General features: G+C 43.8%; 1 protein-coding gene across 3 annotated transcripts in view; it reads right to left on the bottom strand.

Annotated features, from left to right (window-relative positions):
* Positions 1-112: 112 nt before the first annotated feature.
* Positions 113-23,748, bottom strand: part of LOC129847052 (WD repeat-containing protein 88-like) — a 51,058-nt gene continuing 27,422 nt past the window's right edge. For 2 of the 3 annotated variants that reach the window (XM_055914827.1, XM_055914826.1), the window contains exons 6-11: positions 21,029-21,158; positions 10,796-10,980; positions 3,915-3,997; positions 3,079-3,147; positions 2,710-2,808; positions 113-1,676 (exon numbers count right to left, since the gene is read on the bottom strand). In XM_055914827.1, coding sequence (XP_055770802.1) covers positions 1,488-1,676; positions 2,710-2,808; positions 3,079-3,147; positions 3,915-3,997; positions 10,796-10,980; positions 21,029-21,158 — 755 coding nt within the window. In that variant the 3' untranslated portion in view covers positions 113-1,487. The remainder of the gene's footprint in view (positions 1,677-2,709; positions 2,809-3,078; positions 3,148-3,914; positions 3,998-10,795; positions 10,981-21,028; positions 21,159-23,748) is intronic. The other variant, XM_055914828.1, reaches the window with a different exon arrangement.

Here is a 23,748-nt window from a genome sequence, read left to right as displayed (position 1 = left end):
AGGTGTGTTCTCTACCATAGCTGTCCTAGACTACAGGTGTGTTCTCTACCATAGCTGTCCTAGACTCCAGGTGTGTGTTCACCACAGAGAAAGACTCACAATAGATAGAAACTTTAGATATTTCTATTTTATTTTATTACATATTTTTTTACCCCTTTTTCGTGGTATCCGATTGGGAGTTACAGTCTTGTCTCATCGTTGCAACTCCCATACGGACTCAGGAGAGGCGAAGGTCGAGAGACGTGAAGGTCGAGAGCCGTGAAACACGACCCAACCAAGCCGCACTGCTTCTTGACACAATGCCCACTTTAACCCGGAAGCCAGCCGCACCAATGTGTCGGAGGAAACACCTTGTGACCTGGTCAGCGTGCACTGCGCCCGGCCCGCCACAGGAGTCGCTAATGCACGATGGGACAAGGACATCCCTGCCGGTCAAACCCTCCCCTAACCCGGACGACGCTGGGCCAAACCCTCCACTAACCCGGACGTCGCTGGGCCAAACCCTCCACTAACCCGGACGACGCTGGGCCAAACCCTCCACTAACCCGGACGACGCTGGGCCAAACCTTCCCCTAACCCGGACGACGCTGGGCCAATTGTGTGCCGCCCCATGGGTCTCCCGGCCGGCTGCTACAGCCTGGACTCGAACCCAGAGTCTCTGGTGGCACAGCTAGCACTGCGATGCAGTGATACTTTAGTTATTGTCTGACAAAATCAATCAACAAATACAGTTTTAACAGGATATAATACTCCATAAACACAGGACTTAGTTATATACAGTAACATACAAGCATTATAAAATAATACATTCAATTCCTAGACAACAGAGCAGGAGGTTGAAGATGGGATCTGGTTTCTGTCTTCAATCGGCAGAACACTAGACAACAGAGGAGGAGGTTGAAGATGGGATCTGGTTTCTGTCTTCAATCGACAGAACGCTAAACAACAGAGGAGGAGGTTGAAGATGGGATCTGGTTTCTGTCTTCAATCGACAGAACACTAGACAACAGAGGAGGAGGTTGAAGATGGGATCTGGTTTCTGTCTTCAATCGACAGAACACTAGACAACAGAGGAGGAGGTTGAAGATGGGATCTGGTTTCTGTCTTCAATCGGCAGAACGCTAGACAACAGAGGAGGAGGTTGAAGATGGGATCTGGTTTCTGTCTTCAATCGACAGAACACTAGACAACAGAGGAGGAGGTTGAAGATGGGATCTGGTTTCTGTCTTCAATCGACAGAACGCTAGACAACAGAGGAGGAGGTTGAAGATGGGATCTGGTTTCTGTCTTCAATCGGCAGAACGCTAGACAACAGAGGAGGAGGTTGAAGATGGGATCTGGTTTCTGTCTTCAATCGGCAGAACACTAGACGACAGAGGAGGAGGTTGAAGATGGGATCTGGTTTCTGTCTTCAATCGGCAGAACACTAGACGACAGAGGAGGAGGTTGAAGATGGGATCTGGTTTCTGTCTTCAATCGGCAGAACACTAGACGACAGAGGAGGAGGTTGAAGATGGGATCTGGTTTCTGTCTTCAATCGACAGAACACTAGACGACAGAGGAGGAGGTTGAAGATGGGATCTGGTTTCTGTCTTCAATCGGCAGAACACACACTTTGTGACCAAGTCGGAGTTCTCCAGTCGGGAAATGGAGAAAGCCTTTCCACACTCCTCACACTGAAAGACAAGACTGGATTAGGTTCACCAAAACAGTGTCACCAAAATAATCTTCCTTATTCACAAACGATCTCAGAGTAGGAGTGCCTTTCTAGGATCAGGTCTCAGGGTAGGAGTGGTGATCTAGGATCAGGTCTCAGAGTAGGAGTGGTGGTCTAGGATCAGGTCTCAGGGTAGGAGTGGTGATCTAGGATCAGGTCTCAGGGTAGGAGTGGTGATCTAGGATCAGGTCTCAGAGTAGGAGTGGGGATCTAGGATCAGGTCTCAGAGTAGGAGTGGTGATCTAGGATCAGGTCTCAGAGTAGGAGTGGTGGTCTAGGATCAGGTCTCAGGGTAGGAGTGGTGATCTAGGATCAGGTCTCAGAGTAGGAGTGGTGGTCTAGGATCAGGTCTCAGGGTAGGAGTGGTGATCTAGGATCAGGTCTCAGAGTAGGAGTGGGGATCAAGGATCAGGTCTCAGAGTAGGAGTGGTGATCTAGGATCAGGTCTCAGAGTAGGAGTGCCTTTCTAGGATCAGGTCTCAGGGTAGGAGTGGTGATCTAGGATCAGGTCTCAGGGTAGGAGTGGTGGTCTAGGATCAGGTCTAGGATCAGGTCTCAGGGTAGGAGTGGTGATCTAGGATCAGGTCTCAGAGTAGGAGTGCCTTTCTAGGATCAGTTCTCAGGGTAGGAGTGGTGATCTATGATCATGTCTCAGAGTAGGAGTGGTGATCTAGGATCAGGACTCAGGGTAGGAGTGGTGATCTAGGATCAGGTCTCAGGGTAGGAGGGGTGATCTAGGATCAGGTCTCAGAGTAGGAGTGGTGATCTAGGATCAGAGATCAGGGTAGGAGTGGTGATCTAGGATCAGAGATCAGGGTAGGAGTGGTGATCTAGGATCAGGTCTCAGGGTAGGAGTGATCTAGGATCAGGTCTCAGGGTAGGAGTGGTGATCTAGGATCAGGTCTCAGGGTAGGAGTGGTGATCTAGGATCAGGTCTCACTCTACATATAATGCTGATCTACCAGGTAGCAGTGTGTGGTCCCATTACCAACCTGGAGGATATGATAGCCCATTCCCTGAGCCTTCCTGGTCTCAATAACGGCAGGTATCTCCTCAGAGTTCTCTATATTCCACAACCTGACAGTGGTGTCCTTCAAAGGGACACATAGCAATATTTATGGTGATGCAAAATGGATTGGTAACAAAAGAGACATATTCTGTGACCTACAGGGATAGGATATGACATTGAGGTGTATAGTTACTAGGGATAGGACATGACATTGAGGTGTATATTTACTAGGGATAGGACATGACATTGAGGTGTGTATTAACTGTGACCTACAGGGATAGGACATGACATTAAGGTGTGTATTAACTAGGGATAGGACATGACATTGAGGTGTGTGTGTGTGTGTTTGTACCTTGGAAGCTGAGGCCACCCATTTTTTGTCAGCACTGATTGCCACATCTGTCACCCAATCTGCATGTCCCTAGGGTAAGCAAAAAACACACACACACACACACACACACACACACACACACACACACACACACACACACACACACACACACACACACACACACACACACACACACACACACACACACACACATGAAACACACACATATGAAACACACACACCTGTATGAAACACACACACCTGTTTGAAACACACATACCTGTTTGAAACACACACACCTGTATGAAACACACACACACACCTGTATGAAACACACACACCTGTATGAAACACACACACCTGTATGAAACACACACACCTGTATGAAACACACACACCTGTATGAAACACACACACCTGTTGGAAACACACACACCTGTATGAAACACACACACCTGTTTGAAACACACACACCTGTATGAAACACACACACACCTGTATGAAACACACACACACACCTGTATGAAACACACACACCTGTTTGAAACACACACACCTGTATGAAACACACACACACCTGTTTGAAACACACACACCTGTTTGAAACACACACACCTGTATGAAACACACACACACCTGTATGAAACACACACACACCTGTATGAAACACACACACCTGTTTGAAACACACACACCTGTTTGAAACACACACACCTGTATGAAACACACACACACCTGTATGAAACACACACACCTGTTTGAAACACACACACCTGTATGAAACACACACACACACCTGTATGAAACACACACACCTGTTTGCCTTAACATGTGTCTAAAGCAGGACATGAAGCTACCTTCAACTCCAGGGTCTTGCAGAGGGTCTCCATGTTCCACACAGCCACTGTTCTATCATACGCCCCAGACACCAGGACTGACCCTGGACAACAACAGAGAACTACAGTCAGTCTGTTCTATCATACGCCCCAGACACCAGGACTGACCCTGGACAACAGAGAACTACAGTCAGTCTGTCAGTAGAAGAAGACTGATATGTCCACCCTACCATCCATGGAGAAGACTGATATGTCCACCCTACCATCCATGGAGAAGACTGATATGTCCACCCTACCATCCATGGAGAAGACTGATATGTCCACCCTACCATCCATGGAGAAGACTGATATGTCCACCCTACCATCCATGGAGAAGACTGATATGTCTACCCTACCATCCATGGAGAAGACTGATATGTCCACCCTACCATCCATGTAGAAGACTGATATGTCCACCCTACCATCCATGGAGAAGACTGATATGTCCACCCTGCCATCCATGGAGAAGACTGATATGTCTACCCTACCATCCATGGAGAAGACTGATATGTTCACCCTACCATCCATGGAGAAGACTGATATGTCCACCCTACCATCCATGGAGAAGACTGATATGTCCACCCTACCATCCATGGAGAAGACTGATATGTCCACCCTACCATCCATGGAGAAGACGGATATGTCCACCCTACCATCCATGGAGAAGACTGATATATCTACCCTACCATCCATGGAGAAGACTGATATGTCCACCCTACCATCCATGGAGAAGACTGATATGTCCACCCTACCATCCATGGAGAAGACTGATATGTTCACCCTACCATCCATGGAGAAGACTGATATGTCTACCCTACCATCCATGTAGAAGACTGATATGTCCACCCTACCATCCATGGAGAAGACTGATATGTCCACCCTGCCATCCATGGAGAAGACTGATATGTCCACCCTACCATCCACGGAGAAGACTGATATGTCCACCCTACCATCCACGGAGAAGACTGATATGTCCACCCTACCATCCATGGAGAAGACTGATATGTCCACCCTACCATCCATGGAGAAGACTGATATGTCCACCCTACCATCCATGGAGAAGACTGATATGTCTACCCTACCATCCACGGAGAAGACTGATATGTCCACCCTACCATCCATGGAGAAGACTGATATGTCCACCCTACCATCCAAGGAGAAGACTGATATGTCTACCCTACCATCCATGGAGAAGACTGATATGTTCACCCTACCATCCATGGAGAAGACTGATATGTCCACCCTATCATCCATGGAGAAGACTGATATGTCTACCCTACCATCCATGGAGAAGACTGATATGTCCACCCTACCATCCATGGAGAAGACTGATATGTCTACCATACCATCCATGGAGAAGACTGATATGTCCACCCTACCATCCATGGAGAAGACTGATATGTCTACCCTACCATCCATGGAGAAGAAGACTGATATGTCCACCCTACCATCCATGTAGAAGACTGATATGTCCACCCTACCATCCATGGAGAAGACTGATATGTCCACCCTACCATCCATGGAGAAGACTGATATGTCCATCCTACCATCCATGGAGAAGACTGATATGTCTACCCTACCATCCATGGAGAAGACTGATATGTCCACCCTACCACCCATGGAGGAGAAGACTGATATGTCCACCCTACCATCCATGGAGAAGACTGATATGTCCACCCTACCATCCATGGAGAAGACTGATATGTCTACCCTACCATCCATGGAGAAGACTGATATGTCTACCCTACCATCCATGGAGAAGACTGATATGTTCACCCTACCATCCATGGAGAAGACTGATATGTCCACCCTACCATCCATGGAGAAGACTGATATGTCCACCCTACCATCCATGGAGAAGACTGATATGTCTACCCTACCATCCATGGAGAAGACTGATATGTCTACCCTACCATCCATGGAGAAGACTGATATGTTCACCCTACCATCCATGGAGAAGACTGATATGTCCACCCTACCATCCATGGAGAAGACTGATATGTCCACCCTACCATCCATGGAGAAGACTGATATGTCCACCCTACCATCCATGGAGAAGACTGATATGTCCACCCTACCATCCATGGAGAAGACTGATATGTCCACCCTACCATCCATGGAGAAGACTGATATGTCCACCCTACCATCCATGGAGAAGACTGATATGTCCACCCTACCATCCATGGAGAAGACTGATATATCTACCCTACCATCCATGGAGAAGACTGATATGTCCACCCTACCATCCATGGAGAAGACTGATATGTCCACCCTACCATCCATGGAGAAGACTGATATGTTCACCCTACCATCCATGGAGAAGACTGATATGTCTACCCTACCATCCATGTAGAAGACTGATATGTCCACCCTACCATCCATGGAGAAGACTGATATGTCCACCCTGCCATCCATGGAGAAGACTGATATGTCCACCCTACCATCCACGGAGAAGACTGATATGTCCACCCTACCATCCACGGAGAAGACTGATATGTCCACCCTACCATCCATGGAGAAGACTGATATGTCCACCCTACCATCCATGGAGAAGACTGATATGTCCACCCTACCATCCATGGAGAAGACTGATATGTCTACCCTACCATCCACGGAGAAGACTGATATGTCCACCCTACCATCCATGGAGAAGACTGATATGTCCACCCTACCATCCAAGGAGAAGACTGATATGTCTACCCTACCATCCATGGAGAAGACTGATATGTTCACCCTACCATCCATGGAGAAGACTGATATGTCCACCCTACCATCCATGGAGAAGACTGATATGTCTACCCTACCATCCATGGAGAAGACTGATATGTCCACCCTACCATCCATGGAGAAGACTGATATGTCTACCATACCATCCATGGAGAAGACTGATATGTCCACCCTACCATCCATGGAGAAGACTGATATGTCTACCCTACCATCCATGGAGAAGAAGACTGATATGTCCACCCTACCATCCATGTAGAAGACTGATATGTCCACCCTACCATCCATGGAGAAGACTGATATGTCCACCCTACCATCCATGGAGAAGACTGATATGTCCATCCTACCATCCATGGAGAAGACTGATATGTCTACCCTACCATCCATGGAGAAGACTGATATGTCCACCCTACCACCCATGGAGGAGAAGACTGATATGTCCACCCTACCATCCATGGAGAAGACTGATATGTCCACCCTACCATCCATGGAGAAGACTGATATGTCTACCCTACCATCCATGGAGAAGACTGATATGTCTACCCTACCATCCATGGAGAAGACTGATATGTTCACCCTACCATCCATGGAGAAGACTGATATGTCCACCCTACCATCCATGGAGAAGACTGATATGTCCACCCTACCATCCATGGAGAAGACTGATATGTCTACCCTACCATCCATGGAGAAGACTGATATGTCTACCCTACCATCCATGGAGAAGACTGATATGTTCACCCTACCATCCATGGAGAAGACTGATATGTCCACCCTACCATCCATGGAGAAGACTGATATGTCCACCCTACCATCCATGGAGAAGACTGATATGTCCACCCTACCATCCATGGAGAAGACTGATATGTCTACCCTACCATCCATGGAGAAGACTGATATGTCCACCCTACCATCCATGGAGGAGAAGACTGATATGTCCACCCTACCATCCATGGAGAAGACTGATATGTCCACCCTACCATCCATGGAGAAGACTGATATGTCTACCCTACCATCCATGGAGAAGACTGATATGTCTACCCTACCATCCATGGAGAAGACTGATATGTTCACCCTACCATCCATGGAGAAGACTGATATGTCCACCCTACCATCCATGGAGAAGACTGATATGTCCACCCTACCATCCATGGAGAAGACTGATATGTCCACCCTACCATCCATGGAGAAGACTGATATGTCCACCCTACCATCCATGGAGAAGACTGATATGTCCACCCTACCATCCATGGAGAAGACTGATATGTCTACCCTACCATCCATGGAGAAGACTGATATGTCTACCCTACCATCCATGGAGAAGACTGATATGTCCACCCTACCATCCATGGAGAAGACTGATATGTCTACCCTACCATCCATGGAGAAGACTGATATGTCCACCCTACAATCCATGGAGAAGACTGATATGTCCACCCTACCATCCATGGAGAGGAAGACTGATATATCTACCCTACCATCCATGGAGAAGACTGATATGTCTACCCTACCATCCATGGAGAAGACTGATATGTCTACCCTACCATCCATGGAGAAGACTGATATGTCCACCCTACCATCCATGGAGAAGACTGATATGTCCACCCTACCATCCATGGAGAAGACTGATATGTCTACCCTACCATCCATGGAGAAGACTGATATGTCCACCCTACCATCCATGGAGAAGACTGATATGTCTACCCTACCATCCATGGAGAAGACTGATATGTCCACCCTACCATCCACGGAGAAGACTGATATGTCTACCCTACCATCCACGGAGAAGACTGATATGTCCACCCTACAATCCATGTAGAAGACTGATATGTCCACCCTACCATCCATGGAGAGGAAGACTGATATATCTACCCTACCATCCATGGAGAAGACTGATATGTCCACCCTACCATCCATGGAGAAGACTGATATGTCTACCCTACCATCCATGGAGAAGACTGATATGTCCACCCTACCATCCATGGAGAAGACTGATATGTCTACCCTACCATCCATGGAGAAGAAGACTGATATGTCCACCCTACCATCCATGTAGAAGACTGATATGTCCACCCTACCATCCATGGAGAAGACTGATATGTCCACCCTACCATCCATGGAGAAGACTGATATGTCCACCCTACCATCCATGGAGAAGACTGATATGTCTACCCTACCATCCATGGAGAAGACTGATATGTCTACCCTACCATCCATGGAGAAGACTGATATGTTCACCCTACCATCCATGGAGAAGACTGATATGTCCACCCTACCATCCATGGAGGAGAAGACTGATATGTCCACCCTACCATCCATGGAGGAGAAGACTGATATGTCCACCCTACCATCCATGGAGAAGACTGATATGTTTACCCTATCATCCATGGAGAAGACTGATATGTCCACCCTACCATCCATGGAGAAGACTGATATGTCCACCCTACTATCCATGGAGAAGACTGATATGTCCACCCTACCATCCATGGAGAAGACTGATATGTCCACCCTACCATCCATGTAGAAGACTGATATGTCCACCCTACTATCCATGTAGAAGACTGATATGTCTACCCTACCATCCATGGAGAAGACTGATATGTCCACCCTGCCATCCATGGAGAAGACTGATATGTCTACCCTACCATCCATGTAGAAGACTGATATGTCTACCCTACCATCCATGGAGAAGACTGATATGTCCACCCTACCATCCATGGAGAAGACTGATATGTCTACCGTACCATCCATGGAGAAGACTGACATGTCTACCCTACCATCCATGGAGAAGACTGATATGTCCACCCTACCATCCATGGAGAAGACTGATATGTCTACCCTACCATCCATGGAGAAGACTGATATGTCTACCCTACCATCCATGGAGAAGACTGATATGTCCACCCTACCATCCATGGAGAAGACTGATATGTCTACCCTACTATCCATGGAGAAGACTGATATGTCTACCCTACCATCCATGGAGAAGACTGATATGTCCACCCTACCATCCATGGAGAAGACTGATATGTCTACCCTACCATCCATGGAGAAGACTGATATGTCCACCCTACCATCCATGGAGAAGAAGACTGATATGTCTACCCTACCATCCATGGAGAAGACTGATATGTTTACCCTACCATCCATGGAGAAGACTGATATGTCCACCCTACTATCCATGGAGAAGACTGATATGTCTACCCTACCATCCATGGAGAAGACTGATATGTCTACCCTACCATCCATGGAGAAGACTGATATGTCTACCCTACCATCCATGGAGAGGACTGATATGTCCACCCTACCATCCACGGAGAAGACTGATATGTCCACCCTACCATCCATGGAGAAGACTGATATGTCCACCCTACCATCCATGGAGAAGACTGATATGTCCACCCTACTATCCATGGAGAAGACTGATATGTCTACCCTACCATCCATGGAGAAGACTGATATGTCCACCCTACCATCCATGGAGAAGACTGATATGTCCACCCTACCATCCATGGAGAAGACTGATATGTCCACCCTACCATCCATGGAGAAGAATACTGATATGTCCACCCTACCATCCATGGAGAAGACTGATATGTCTACCCTACCATCCATGGAGAAGACTGATATGTCCACCCTACCATCCATGGAGAAGACTGATATGTCCACCCTACCATCCATGGAGAAGACTGATATGTCCACCCTACCATCCATGGAGAAGACTGATATGTCCACCCTACCATCCACGGAGAAGACTGATATGTTTACCCTACCATCCATGGAGAAGACTGATATGTCTACCCTACCATCCATGGAGAAGACTGATATGTCCACCCTACCATCCATGGAGAAGACTGATATGTCTACCCTACCATCCATGGAGAAGACTGATATGTCCACCCTACCATCCATGGAGAAGACTGATATGTCTACCCTACCATCCATGGAGAAGAAGACTGATATGTCCACCCTACCATCCATGGAGAAGACTGATATGTCCACCCTACCATCCATGGAGAAGACTGATATGTCCACCCTACCATCCATGTAGAAGACTGATATGTCTACCCTACCATCCATGTAGAAGACTGATATGTCCACCCTGCCATCCATGGAGAAGACTGATATGTCCACCCTACCATCCATGGAGAAGGTGCAGGAGCTGACGGATCCATCGTGTCCCTTGCTAAGGGTCAGGCCACCGTGGGAACGGAATGTTCCTGTCTGGACGTCCCACAGCTGCAGTGTCTTGTCCCATGATGCAGTGCACAAGTAGCGTCCGTTAGCAGTGAAACAGCAGTTAGAGACGACGTTGGTGTGGGTGCTGTGTTTGGGACAGGATAGAAACAACAATGAGTATTGTCATAATGCATATTGGAAATATTGGGTTTCCCCCCCAACAAGCTCTGGAGGCTTGGGACAACAGCCTCAACGTGACCTTGGATAATACAAAATGAGTTTGAACTGTGTGCAAGAGCTAGAGGACGAGGGTCATTTGAAGCTAATGAAAAGTTCAAATAACAACAAGCATGATGTCTGAAAAAATAGGGGATCAATAACATATCGACCAGCCTCACAGGTCAACACGGGACAGAGTTAGGTCTTACTGCTGTCATAGGTGATCAATAACATATCAACCAGCCTCACAGGTCAACACGGGACAGAGTTAGGTCTTACTGCTGTCATAGGGGATCAATAACATATCGACCAGCCTCACAGGTCAACACGGGACAGAGTTAGGTCTTACTGCTGTCATAGGGGATCAATAACATATCGACCAGCCTCACAGGTCAACACGGGACAGAGTTAGGTCTTACTGCTGTCATAGGTGATCAATAACATATCGACCAGCCTCACAGGTCAACACGGGACAGAGTTAGGTCTTATTGCTGTCATAGGGGATCAATAACATATCGACCAGCCTCACAGGTCAACACGGGACAGAGTTAGGTCTTACTGCTGTCATAGGGGATCAATAACATATCAACCAGCCTCAGGGGTCAACACGGGACAGAGTTAGGTCTTACTGCTGTCATAGGGGATCAATAACATATCAACCAGCCTCACAGGTCAACACGGGACAGAGTTAGGTCTTACTGCTGTCATAGGGGATCAATAACATATCAACCAGCCTCACAGGTCAACACGGGACAGAGTTAGGTCTTACTGCTGTCATAGGTGATCAATAACATATCAACCAGCCTCACAGGTCAACACGGGACAGAGTTAGGTCTTACTGCTGTCATAGGGGATCAATAACATATCGACCAGCCTCACAGGTCAACACGGGACAGAGTTAGGTCTTACTGCTGTCATAGGGGATCAATAACATATCAACCAGCCTCACAGGTCAACACGGGACAGAGTTAGGTCTTACTGCTGTCATAGGGGATCAATAACATATCAACCAGCCTCAGGGGTCAACACGGGACAGAGTTAGGTCTTACTGCTGTCATAGGGGATCAATAACATATCGACCAGCCTCACAGGTCAACACGGGACAGAGTTAGGTCTTACTGCTGTCATAGGGGATCAATAACATATCGACCAGCCTCACAGGTCAACACGGGACAGAGTTAGGTCTTACTGCTGTCATAGGGGATCAATAACATATCAACCAGCCTCACAGGTCAACACGGGACAGAGTTAGGTCTTACTGCTGTCATAGGGGATCAATAACATATCGACCAGCCTCACAGGTCAACACGGGACAGAGTTAGGTCTTACTGCTGTCATAGGGGATCAATAACATATCAACCAGCCTCAGAGGTCAACACGGGACAGAGTTAGGTCTTACTGCTGTCATAGGGGATCAATAACATATCGACCAGCCTCACAGGTCAACACGGGACAGAGTTAGGTCTTACTGCTGTCATAGGGGATCAATAACATATCGACCAGCCTCACAGGTCAACACGGGACAGAGTTAGGTCTTACTGCTGTCATAGGGGATCAATAACATATCGACCAGCCTCACAGGTCAACACGGGACAGAGTTAGGTCTTACTGCTGTCATAGGTGATCAATAACATATCAACCAGCCTCACAGGTCAACACGGGACAGAGTTAGGTCTTACTGCTGTCATAGGGGATCAATAACATATCGACCAGCCTCACAGGTCAACACGGGACAGAGTTAGGTCTTACTGCTGTCATAGGTGATCAATAACATATCAACCAGCCTCACAGGTCAACACGGGACAGAGTTAGGTCTTACTGCTGTCATAGGGGATCAATAACATATCAACCAGCCTCAGGGGTCAACACGGGACAGAGTTAGGTCTTACTGCTGTCATAGGGGATCAATAACATATCGACCAGCCTCACAGGTCAACACAGGACAGAGTTAGGTCTTACTGCTGTCATAGGGGATCAATAACATATCAACCAGCCTCACAGGTCAACACGGGACAGAGTTAGGTCTTACTGCTGTCATAGGGGATCAATAACATATCAACCAGCCTCAGGGGTCAACACGGGACAGAGTTAGGTCTTACTGCTGTCATAGGGGATCAATAACATATCGACCAGCCTCACAGGTCAACACGGGACAGAGTAAGGTCTTACTGCTGTCATAGGTGATCAATAACATATCAACCAGCCTCACAGGTCAACACGGGACAGAGTTAGGTCTTACTGCTGTCATAGGGGATCAATAACATATCGACCAGCCTCACAGGTCAACACGGGACAGAGTTAGGTCTTACTGCTGTCATAGGTGATCAATAACATATCAACCAGCCTCACAGGTCAACACGGGACAGAGTAAGGTCTTACTGCTGTCATAGGTGATCAATAACATATCAACCAGCCTCACAGGTCAACACGGGACAGAGTTAGGTCTTACTGCTGTCATAGGGGATCAATAACATATCGACCAGCCTCACAGGTCAACACGGGACAGAGTTAGGTCTTACTGCTGTCATAGGGGATCAATAACATATCAACCAGCCTCACAGGTCAACACGGGACAGAGTTAGGTCTTACTGCTGTCATAGGGGATCAATAACATATCGACCAGCCTCACAGGTCAACACGGGACAGAGTTAGGTCTTACTGCTGTCATAGGGGATCAATAACATATCGACCAGCCTCACAGGTCAACACGGGACAGAGTTAGGTCTTACTGCTGTCATAGGTGATCAATAACATATCAACCAGCCTCACAGGTCAACACGGGACAGAGTAAGGTCTTACTGCTGTCATAGGGGATCAATAACATATCGACCAGCCTCACAGGTCAACACGGGACAGAGTTAGGTCTTACTGCTGTCATAGGTGATCAATAACATATCGACCAGCCTCACAGGTCAACACGGGGCAGAGTTAGGTCTTACTGCTGTCATAGGGGATCAATAACATATCAACCAGCCTCACAGGTCAATACGGGACAGAGTTAGGTCTTACTGCTGTCATAGGGGATCAATAACATATCAACCAGCCTCACAGGTCAACACGGGACAGAGTTAGGTCTTACTGCTGTCATAGGGGATCAATAACATATCGACCAGCCTCACAGGTCAACACGGGACAGAGTTAGGTCTTACTGCTGTCATAGGGGATCAATAACACCAGCCTCACAGGTCAACACGGGACAGAGTTAGGTCTTACTGCTGTCATAGGGGATCAATAACATATCAACCAGCCTCACAGGTCAACACGGGACAGAGTTAGGTCTTACTGCTGTCATAGGGGATCAATAACACCAGCCTCACAGGTCAACACGGACAGAGTTAGGTCTTACTGCTGTCATAGGGGATAGTAGGGCCCATAGTGCACTATATAGGAGACAGGGTACCATATGAGACGTATCCCACGGAAAACAGATCTCTGGGGAACCAGATACCGCTTGGTGTTAATTAAAATATCCACCACTCTACAGTCCTGCATCAATCGATCTGACATAATGCCAGGTTATATTCTAGTTCACTGTACTGCATAATGCCAGGTTATATTCTAGTGCACTGTACTGCATAATGTCAGGTTATATTCTAGTTCACTGTACTGCATAATGCCAGGTTATATTCTAGTTCACTGTACTGCATAATGCCAGGTTATATTCTAGTTCACTGTACTGCATAATGCCAGGTTATATTCTAGTTCACTGTACTGCATAATGCCAGGTTATATTCTAGTGCACTGTCCTGCATAATGCCAGGTTATATTCTAGTTCACTGTACTGCATAATGCCAGGTTATATTCTAGTTCACTGTACTGCATAATGGCAGGTTATATTCTAGTTCACTGTACTGCATAATGCCAGGTTATATTCTAGTTCACTGTTCTGCATAATGCCAGGTTATATTCTAGTTCACTGTACTGCATAATGGCAGGTTATATTCTAGTTCACTGTACTGCATAATGCCAGGTTATATTCTAGTTCACTGTTCTGCATAATGCCAGGTTATATTCTAGTTCACTGTACTGCATAATGGCAGGTTATATTTTAGTTCACTGTACTGCATAATGGCAGGTTATATTCTAGTGCACTGTAATGCATAATGGCAGATTATATTCTAGATCACTGTCCTGCATAATGCCAGGTTATATTCTAGTGCACTGTCCTGCATAATGCCAGGTTATATTCTAGTGCACTGTACTGCATAATGCCAGGTTATATTCTAGTTCACGGTCCTGTATCAAGCTTTCGGACATAATGCCAGGTTATATTTTAGCTCACTGCATGTGTTATAATGAGAGTCCTGTGTTTAGTGCTATCACGAGGACACAGCAATATTTGATCGTGTATTTTAAGAGGACCGTTTGAAGGTTAAAACCCAGGCGTGTCAGATGACTGTGTAAAACACAGAGGTCCCTAGATCTGGCATACAGTCTCTCTAGCTACTGCATCTACATTTGCATCTACATTTCTACATCTACATTTCTACATCTACATTTCCACATCTACATTTCTCCATCTACATTTGCATCTACATTTCTACATCTACATTTCTACATCTACAATTCTACATCTACATTTGCATCTACATTTCTACATCTACATTTCTACATCTACATTTCTACATCTACAATTCTACATCTACATTTCTACATCTACATTTCTACATCTACATTTCTACATCTACATTTCTACATCTACATTTCTACATCTACATTTCTACATCTACATTTCTACATCTACATTTCTACATCTACAATTCTACATCTACAATTCTACATCTACATTTCTCCATCTACATTTCTCCATCTACATTTCTCCATCTACATTTCTCCATCTACATTTCTCCATCTACATTTCTACATCAAGTTAGATGCAGGGAGTGCGCTACAACTTTTATCGACCATTTGTGTCCGATAAACATTTATTTTATTTTACTGTACATCGGTTAATAACACAGTTGATCATGTGTCTTTAAAACGAGACCAGTGAGTTCACCCTGTGAGTCCACCGAGGACCATTAACATAACGATCTGAGGTGTAATTGTGAGATATCTGGTAGTGACAAATCTTTATTTAAGGACGTCTGCGGTCCGAAATGACAAAAAAACCCAGCTGTTATGATGTTCCTTGATGCTCTGGTCATTTGTCAGCCTGGCAGTGCACGTTATCTATCATCCCAGGGACTGTGTGTAAAGTCTAATATAATGAGTGTTATCTCAGGGACTGTGTGTAAAGTCTAATATAATGAGTGTTATCTCAGGGACTGTGTGTAAAGTCTAATATAATGAGTGTTATCTCAGGGACTGTGTGTAAAGTCTAATATAATGAGTGTTATCTCAGGGACTGTGTGTAAAGTCTAATATAATGAGTGTTATCGCAGGGACTGTGTGTAAAGTCTAATACAATGAGTGTTATCGCAGGGACTGTGTGTAAAGTCTAATACAATGAGTGTTATCGCAGGGACTGTCTGTAAAGTCTAATACAATGAGTGTTATCTCAGGGACTGTGTGTAAAGTCTAATATAATGAGTGTTATCGCAGGGACTGTGTGTAAAGTCTAATACAATGAGTGTTATCGCAGGGACTGTGTCTAAAGTCTAATACAATGAGTGTTATCGCAGGGACTGTGTGTAAAGTCTAATACAATGAGTGTTATCGCAGGGACTGTGTGTAAAGTCTAATACAATGAGTGTTATCGCAGGGACTGTGTGTAAAGTCTAATACAATGAGTGTTATCGCAGGGACTGTGTGTAAAGTCTAATACAATGAGTGTTATCGCAGGGACTGTCTGTAAAGTCTAATACAATGAGTGTTATCTCAGGGACTGTGTGTAAAGTCTAATATAATGAGTGTTATCGCAGGGACTGTGTGTAAAGTCTAATACAATGAGTGTTATCGCAGGGACTGTGTGTAAAGTCTAATACAATGAGTGTTATCGCAGGGACTGTGTGTAAAGTCTAATACAATGAGTGTTATCGCAGGGACTGTGTGTAAAGTCTAATACAATGAGTGTTATCGCAGGGACTGTGTGTAAAGTCTAATACAATGAGTGTTATCGCAGGGACTGTGTGTAAAGTCTAATACAATGAGTGTTATCGCAGGGACTGTGTGTAAAGTCTAATACAATGAGTGTTATCGCAGGGACTGTGTGTAAAGTCTAATACAATGAGTGTTATCGCAGGGACTGTGTGTAAAGTCTAATACAATGAGTGTTATCGCAGGGACTGTGTGTAAAGTCCAATACAATGAGTGTTATCTCAGGGACTGTGTGTAACGTCCAATAAAATGAGTGTTATCTCAGGGACTGTGTGTAAAGTCTAATATAATCAGTGTTATCTCAGGGACTGTGTGTAAAGTCTAATATAATCAGTGTTCTCAGGGACTGTGTGTAAAGTCTAATATAATGAGTGTTATCTCAGGGACTGCGTGTAAAGTCTAATATAATGAGTGTTATCTCAGGGACTGCGTGTAAAGTCTAATATAATCAGTGTTATCTCAGGGACTGCGTGTAAAGTCTAATATAATCAGTGTTATCTCAGGGACTGCGTGTAAAGTCTAATATAATCAGTGTTATCTCAGGGACTGTGTGTAAAGTCTAATATAATCAGTGTTATCTCAGGGACTGTGTGTAATGTCTAATATAATCAGTGTTATCTCAGGGACTGTGTGTAAAGTCTAATATAATCAGTGTTATCTCAGTGACTGTGTGTAAAGTCTAATATAATCAGTGTTATCTCAGGGACTGTGTGTAAAGTCTAATACAATGAGTGTTATCTCAGGGACTGTGTGTAAAGCCTAATATAATCAGTGTTATCTATCATCCCAGGGACTGTGTGTAAAGTCTAATATAATCAGTGTTATCTCAGGGACTGTGTGTAAAGTCTAATGCAATGAGTGTTATCTCAGGGACTGTGTGTAAAGCCTAATATAATCAGTGTTATCTATCATCCCAGGGACTGTGTGTAAAGTCTAATATAATCAGTGTTATCTCAGGGACTGTGTGTAAAGTCTAAAATAATGAGTGGTATCTCAGGGACTGTGTGTAAAGTCTAATATATTCAGTGTTATCTATCATCCCAGGGACTGTGTGTAAAGTCTAATATAATCAGTGTTATCTCAGGGACTGTGTGTAAAGTCTAATACAATGAGTGTTATCTCAGGGACTGTGTGTAAAGTCTAATACAATGAGTGTTATCGCAGGGACTGTGTGTAAAGTCTAATATAATGAGTGTTATCTCAGGGACTGTGTGTAAAGTCTAATACAATGAGTGTTATCTCAGGGACTGTGTGTAAAGTCTAATATAATCAGTGTTATCTCAGTGACTGTGTGTAAAGTCTAATATAATGAGTGTTATCTCAGGGACTGTGTGTAAAGTCTAATATAATCAGTGTTATCTATCATCCCAGGGACTGTGTGTAAAGTCTAATATAATCAGTGTTATCTCAGGGACTGTGTGTAAAGTCTAATATAATGAGTGGTATCTCAGGGACTGTGTGTAAAGTCTAATATAATCAGTGTTATCTCAGTGACTGTGTGTAAAGTCTAATATAATCAGTGTTATCTCAGGGACTGTGTGTAAAGTCTAATACAATGAGTGTAATCTCAGGGACTGTGTGTAAAGCCTAATATAATCAGTGTTATCTATCATCCCAGGGACTGTGTGTAAAGTCTAATATAATCAGTGTTATCTCAGGGACTGTGTGTAAAGTCTAAAATAATGAGTGGTATCTCAGGGACTGTGTGTAAAGTCTAATATATTCAGTGGTATCTATAATCCCAGGGACTGTGTGTAAAGTCTAATATAATCAGTGTTATCTCAGGGACTGTGTGTAAAGTCTAATACAATGAGTGTTATCGCAGGGACTGTGTGTAAAGTCTAATATAATGAGTGGTATCTCAGGGACTGTGTGTAAAGTCTAATATAATCAGTGTTATCTCAGGGACTGTGTGTAAAGTCTAATACAATGAGTGTTATCTCAGGGACTGTGTGTAAAGCCTAATATAATCAGTGTTATCTATCATCCCAGGGACTGTGTGTAAAGTCTAATATAATCAGTGTTATCTCAGTGACTGTGTGTAAAGTCTAATATAATGAGTGGTATCTCAGGGACTGTGTGTAAAGTCTAATATAATCAGTGTTATCTCAGTGACTGTGTGTAAAGTCTAATATAATCAGTGTTATCTCAGGGACTGTGTGTAAAGTCTAATACAATGAGTGTTATCTCAGGGACTGTGTGTAAAGCCTAATATAATCAGTGTTATCTATCATCCCAGGGACTGTGTGTAAAGTCTAATATAATCAGTGTTATCTCAGGGACTGTGTGTAAAGTCTAGAATAATGAGTGTTATCTCAGGGACTGTGTGTAAAGTCTAATATATTCAGTGTTATCTATCATCCCAGGGACTGTGTGTAAAGTCTAATATAATCAGTGTTATCTCAGGGACTGTGTGTAAAGTCTAATATAATCAGTGTTATCTCAGGGACTGTGTGTAAAGTCTAATATAATGAGTGGTATCTCAGGGACTGTGTGTAAAGTCTAATATAATCAGTGTTATCTCAGTGACTGTGTGTAAAGTCTAATATAATCAGTGTTATCTCAGGGACTGTGTGTAAAGTCTAATACAATGAGTGTTATCTCAGGGACTGTGTGTAAAGCCTAATATAATCAGTGTTATCTATCATCCCAGGGACTGTGTGTAAAGTCTAATATAATCAGTGTTATCTCAGGGACTGTGTGTAAAATCTAAAATAATGAGTGGTATCTCAGGGACTGTGTGTAAAGTCTAATATAATCAGTGTTATCTCAGGGACTGTGTGTAATGTCTAATATAATCAGTGTTATCTCAGGGACTGTGTGTAAAGTCTAATATATTCAGTGTTATCTCAGGGACTGTGTGTAAAGTCTAATATAATCAGTGTTATCTCAGGGACTGTGTGTAAAGTCTAATATAATCAGTGTTATCTCAGGGACTGTGTGTAATGTCTAATATAATCAGTGTTAACTCAGGGACTGTGTGTAAAGTCTAATATAATCAGTGTTATCTCAGGGACTGTGTGTAAAGTCTAATATATTCACTGTTATCTTAGGGACTGTGTGTAAAGTCTAATATAATCAGTGTTATCTCAGGGACTGAGTGTAAAGTGTAATATAATGAGTGTTATCTCAGGGACTGTGTGTAAAGTCAAATATAATCAGTGTTATCTCAGGGACTGTGTGTAAAGTCTAATATAATCAGTGTTATCTCAGGGACTGTGTGTAAAGTCTAATATAATCAGTGTTATCTCAGGGACTGTGTGTAATGTCTAATATAATCAGTGTTAACTCAGGGACTGTGTGTAAAGTCTAATATAATCAGTGTTATCTCAGGGACTGTGTGTAAAGTCTAATATAATCAGTGTTATCTTAGGGACTGTGTGTAAAGTCTAATATAATCAGTGTTATCTTAGGGACTGTGTGTAAAGTCTAATATAATCAGTGTTAACTCAGGGACTGTGTGTAAAGTCTAATATAATCAGTGTTATCTCAGGGACTGTGTGTAAAGTCTAATATATTCACTGTTATCTTAGGGACTGTTGTGTAAAGTCTAATATAATCAGTGTTATCTCAGGGACTGTGTGTAAAGTCTAATATAATGAGTGTTATCTCAGGGACTGTGTGTAAAGTCAAATATAATCAGTGTCATCTCAGGGACTGTGTGTAAAGTCTAATATAATCAGTGTTATCTCAGGGACTGTGTGTAAAGTCTAATATAATCAGTGTTATCTCAGGGACTGTGTGTAATGTCTAATATAATCAGTGTTAACTCAGGGACTGTGTGTAAAGTCTAATATAATCAGTGTTATCTCAGGGACTGTGTGTAAAGTCTAATATAATCAGTGTTATCTTAGGGACTGTGTGTAAAGTCTAATATAATCAGTGTTATCTTAGGGACTGTGTGTAAAGTCTAATATAATGAGTGTTATCTTCACCTGTTGATGGAGAGGGTGGTTTTGGTGGAGACCAGGTCCCACAGTTTGATGGTTCTGTCTACAGAGACACTGGCTACGTGCTGACTCTGAGGGTCAAACCGGCACCGCGTGATCGTAGACTTGTGGTGATCTGAGGGAAGGGACATCATTAGACATGACTTAAACTGACACTCAGTGACCTGACGTTACCATTAGACATGACTTAAACTGACACTCAGTGACCTGACGTTACCATTAGACATGACTTAAACTGACACTCAGTGACCTGACGTTACCATTAGACATGACTTAAACTGAGACTCAGTGATCTGACGTTACATTAGACATGACTTAACCTGACGTTACATTAGACATGACTTAAACTGACACTCAGTGACCTGACGTTACCATTAGACATGACTTAAACTGACACTCAGTGACCTGACGTTACCATTAGACATGACTTAAACTGAGACTCAGTGATCTGACGTTACATTAGACATGACTTAACCTGACGTTACATTAGACATGACTTAACCTGACGTTACCATTAGACATGACTTAAACTGACACTCAGTGACCTGACGTTACCATTAGACATGACTTAAACTGAGACTCAGTGATCTGACGTTACATTAGACATGACTTAACCTGACGTTACATTAGACATGACTTAAACTGACACTCAGTGACCTGACGTTACCATTAGACATGACTTAAACTGAGACTCAGTGATCTGACGTTACATTAGACATGACTTAACCTGACGTTACATTAGACATGACTTAAACTGACACTCAGTGACCTGACGTTACCATTAGACATGACTTAAACTGAGACTCAGTGATCTGACGTTACATTAGACATGACTTAACCTGACGTTACATTAGACATGACTTAACCTGACGTTACCATTAGACATGACTTAAACTGACACTCAGTGACCTGACGTTACCATTAGACATGACTTAAACTGAGACTCAGTGATCTGACGTTACATTAGACATGACTTAACCTGACGTTACATTAGACATGACTTAAACTGACACTCAGTGACCTGACGTTACCATTAGACATGACTTAAACTGAGACTCAGTGATCTGACGTTACATTAGACATGACTTAACCTGACGTTACATTAGACATGACTTAAACTGACACTCAGTGACCTGACGTTACCATTAGACATGACTTAAACTGACACTCAGTGACCTGACGTTACCATTAGACATGACTTAAACTGAGACTCAGTGATCTGACGTTACATTAGACATGACTTAACCTGACGTTACATTAGACATGACTTAACCTGACGTTACCATTAGACATGACTTAACCTGACGTTACCATTAGACATGACTTAACCTGACGTTACCATTAGACATGACTTAAACTGAGACTCAGTGACCTGACGTTACCATTAGACATGACTTAACCTGATGTTACCATTAGACATGACTTAACCTGACGTTACCATTAGACATGACTTAACGTGTTTAGCTAATAGATTTACATATTGTGTCTTCCCTGTAAAACATTTAAAAAATCTGAAATGGTGGTTTTATTCACAAGATCTGTGTCTTTCATTGGGTGTCTTGGACTTGTGATTTAATGATATTTAGATGCTACTATTTAATTGTGACGCTATGCTAGCGATGCTAATCAGTGTGGGGGGGGTGGGGGGTGCTCCCGGATCCGGGTTAGGTACTCTGTAGAGGTTAACCTGACGTTACCATTAGACATGACTTAAACTGAGACTCAGTGACCTGACGTTACCATTAGACATGACTTAAACTGAGACTCAGTGACCTGACGTTACCATTAGACATGACTTAAACTGAGACTCGGTGACCTGACGTTACCATTAGACATGACTTAACCTGAGACTCAGTGACCTGACGTTACCATTAGACATGACTTAACCTGAGACTCAGTGACCTGACGTTACCATTAGACATGACTTAAACTGAGACTCAGTGACCTGACGTTACCATTAGACATGACTTAACCTGAGACTCAGTGACCTGACGTTACCATTAGACATGACTTAACCTGACGTTACCATTAGACATGACTTAAACTGAGACTCAGTGACCTGACGTTACCATTAGACATGACTTAAACTGAGACTCAGTGACCTGACGTTACCATTAGACATGACTTAACCTGACGTTACCATTAGACATGACTTAAACTGAGACTCAGTGACCTGACGTTACCATTAGACATGACTTAACCTGAGACTCAGTGACCTGACGTTACCATTAGACATGACTTAAACTGAGACTCAGTGACCTGACGTTACCATTAGACATGACTTAAACTGAGACTCAGTGACCTGACGTTACCATTAGACATGACTTAAACTGAGACTCAGTGACCTGACGTTACCATTAGACATGACTTAAACTGAGACTCAGTGACCTGACGTTACCATTAGACATGACTTAACCTGACGTTACCATTAGACATGACTTAAACTGAGACTCAGTGACCTGACGTTACCATTAGACATGACTTAAACTGAGACTCAGTGACCTGACGTTACCATTAGACATGACTTAAACAGAGACTCAGTGACCTGACGTTACCATTAGACATGACTTAAACTGAGACTCAGTGACCTGACGTTATCATTAGACATGACTTAAACTGAGACTCAGTGACCTGACGTTACCATTAGACATGACTTAACCTGACGTTACCATTAGACATGACTTAACCTGACGTTACCATTAGAC

This window comes from Salvelinus fontinalis, unplaced genomic scaffold, assembly GCF_029448725.1.
Source record: "Salvelinus fontinalis isolate EN_2023a unplaced genomic scaffold, ASM2944872v1 scaffold_0687, whole genome shotgun sequence".
Classification (NCBI taxonomy): domain Eukaryota; kingdom Metazoa; phylum Chordata; class Actinopteri; order Salmoniformes; family Salmonidae; genus Salvelinus; species Salvelinus fontinalis.
The sequence above is the reverse complement of the archived record's forward strand: the minus strand, read 5'-3'. Positions and strand labels throughout refer to the sequence as shown.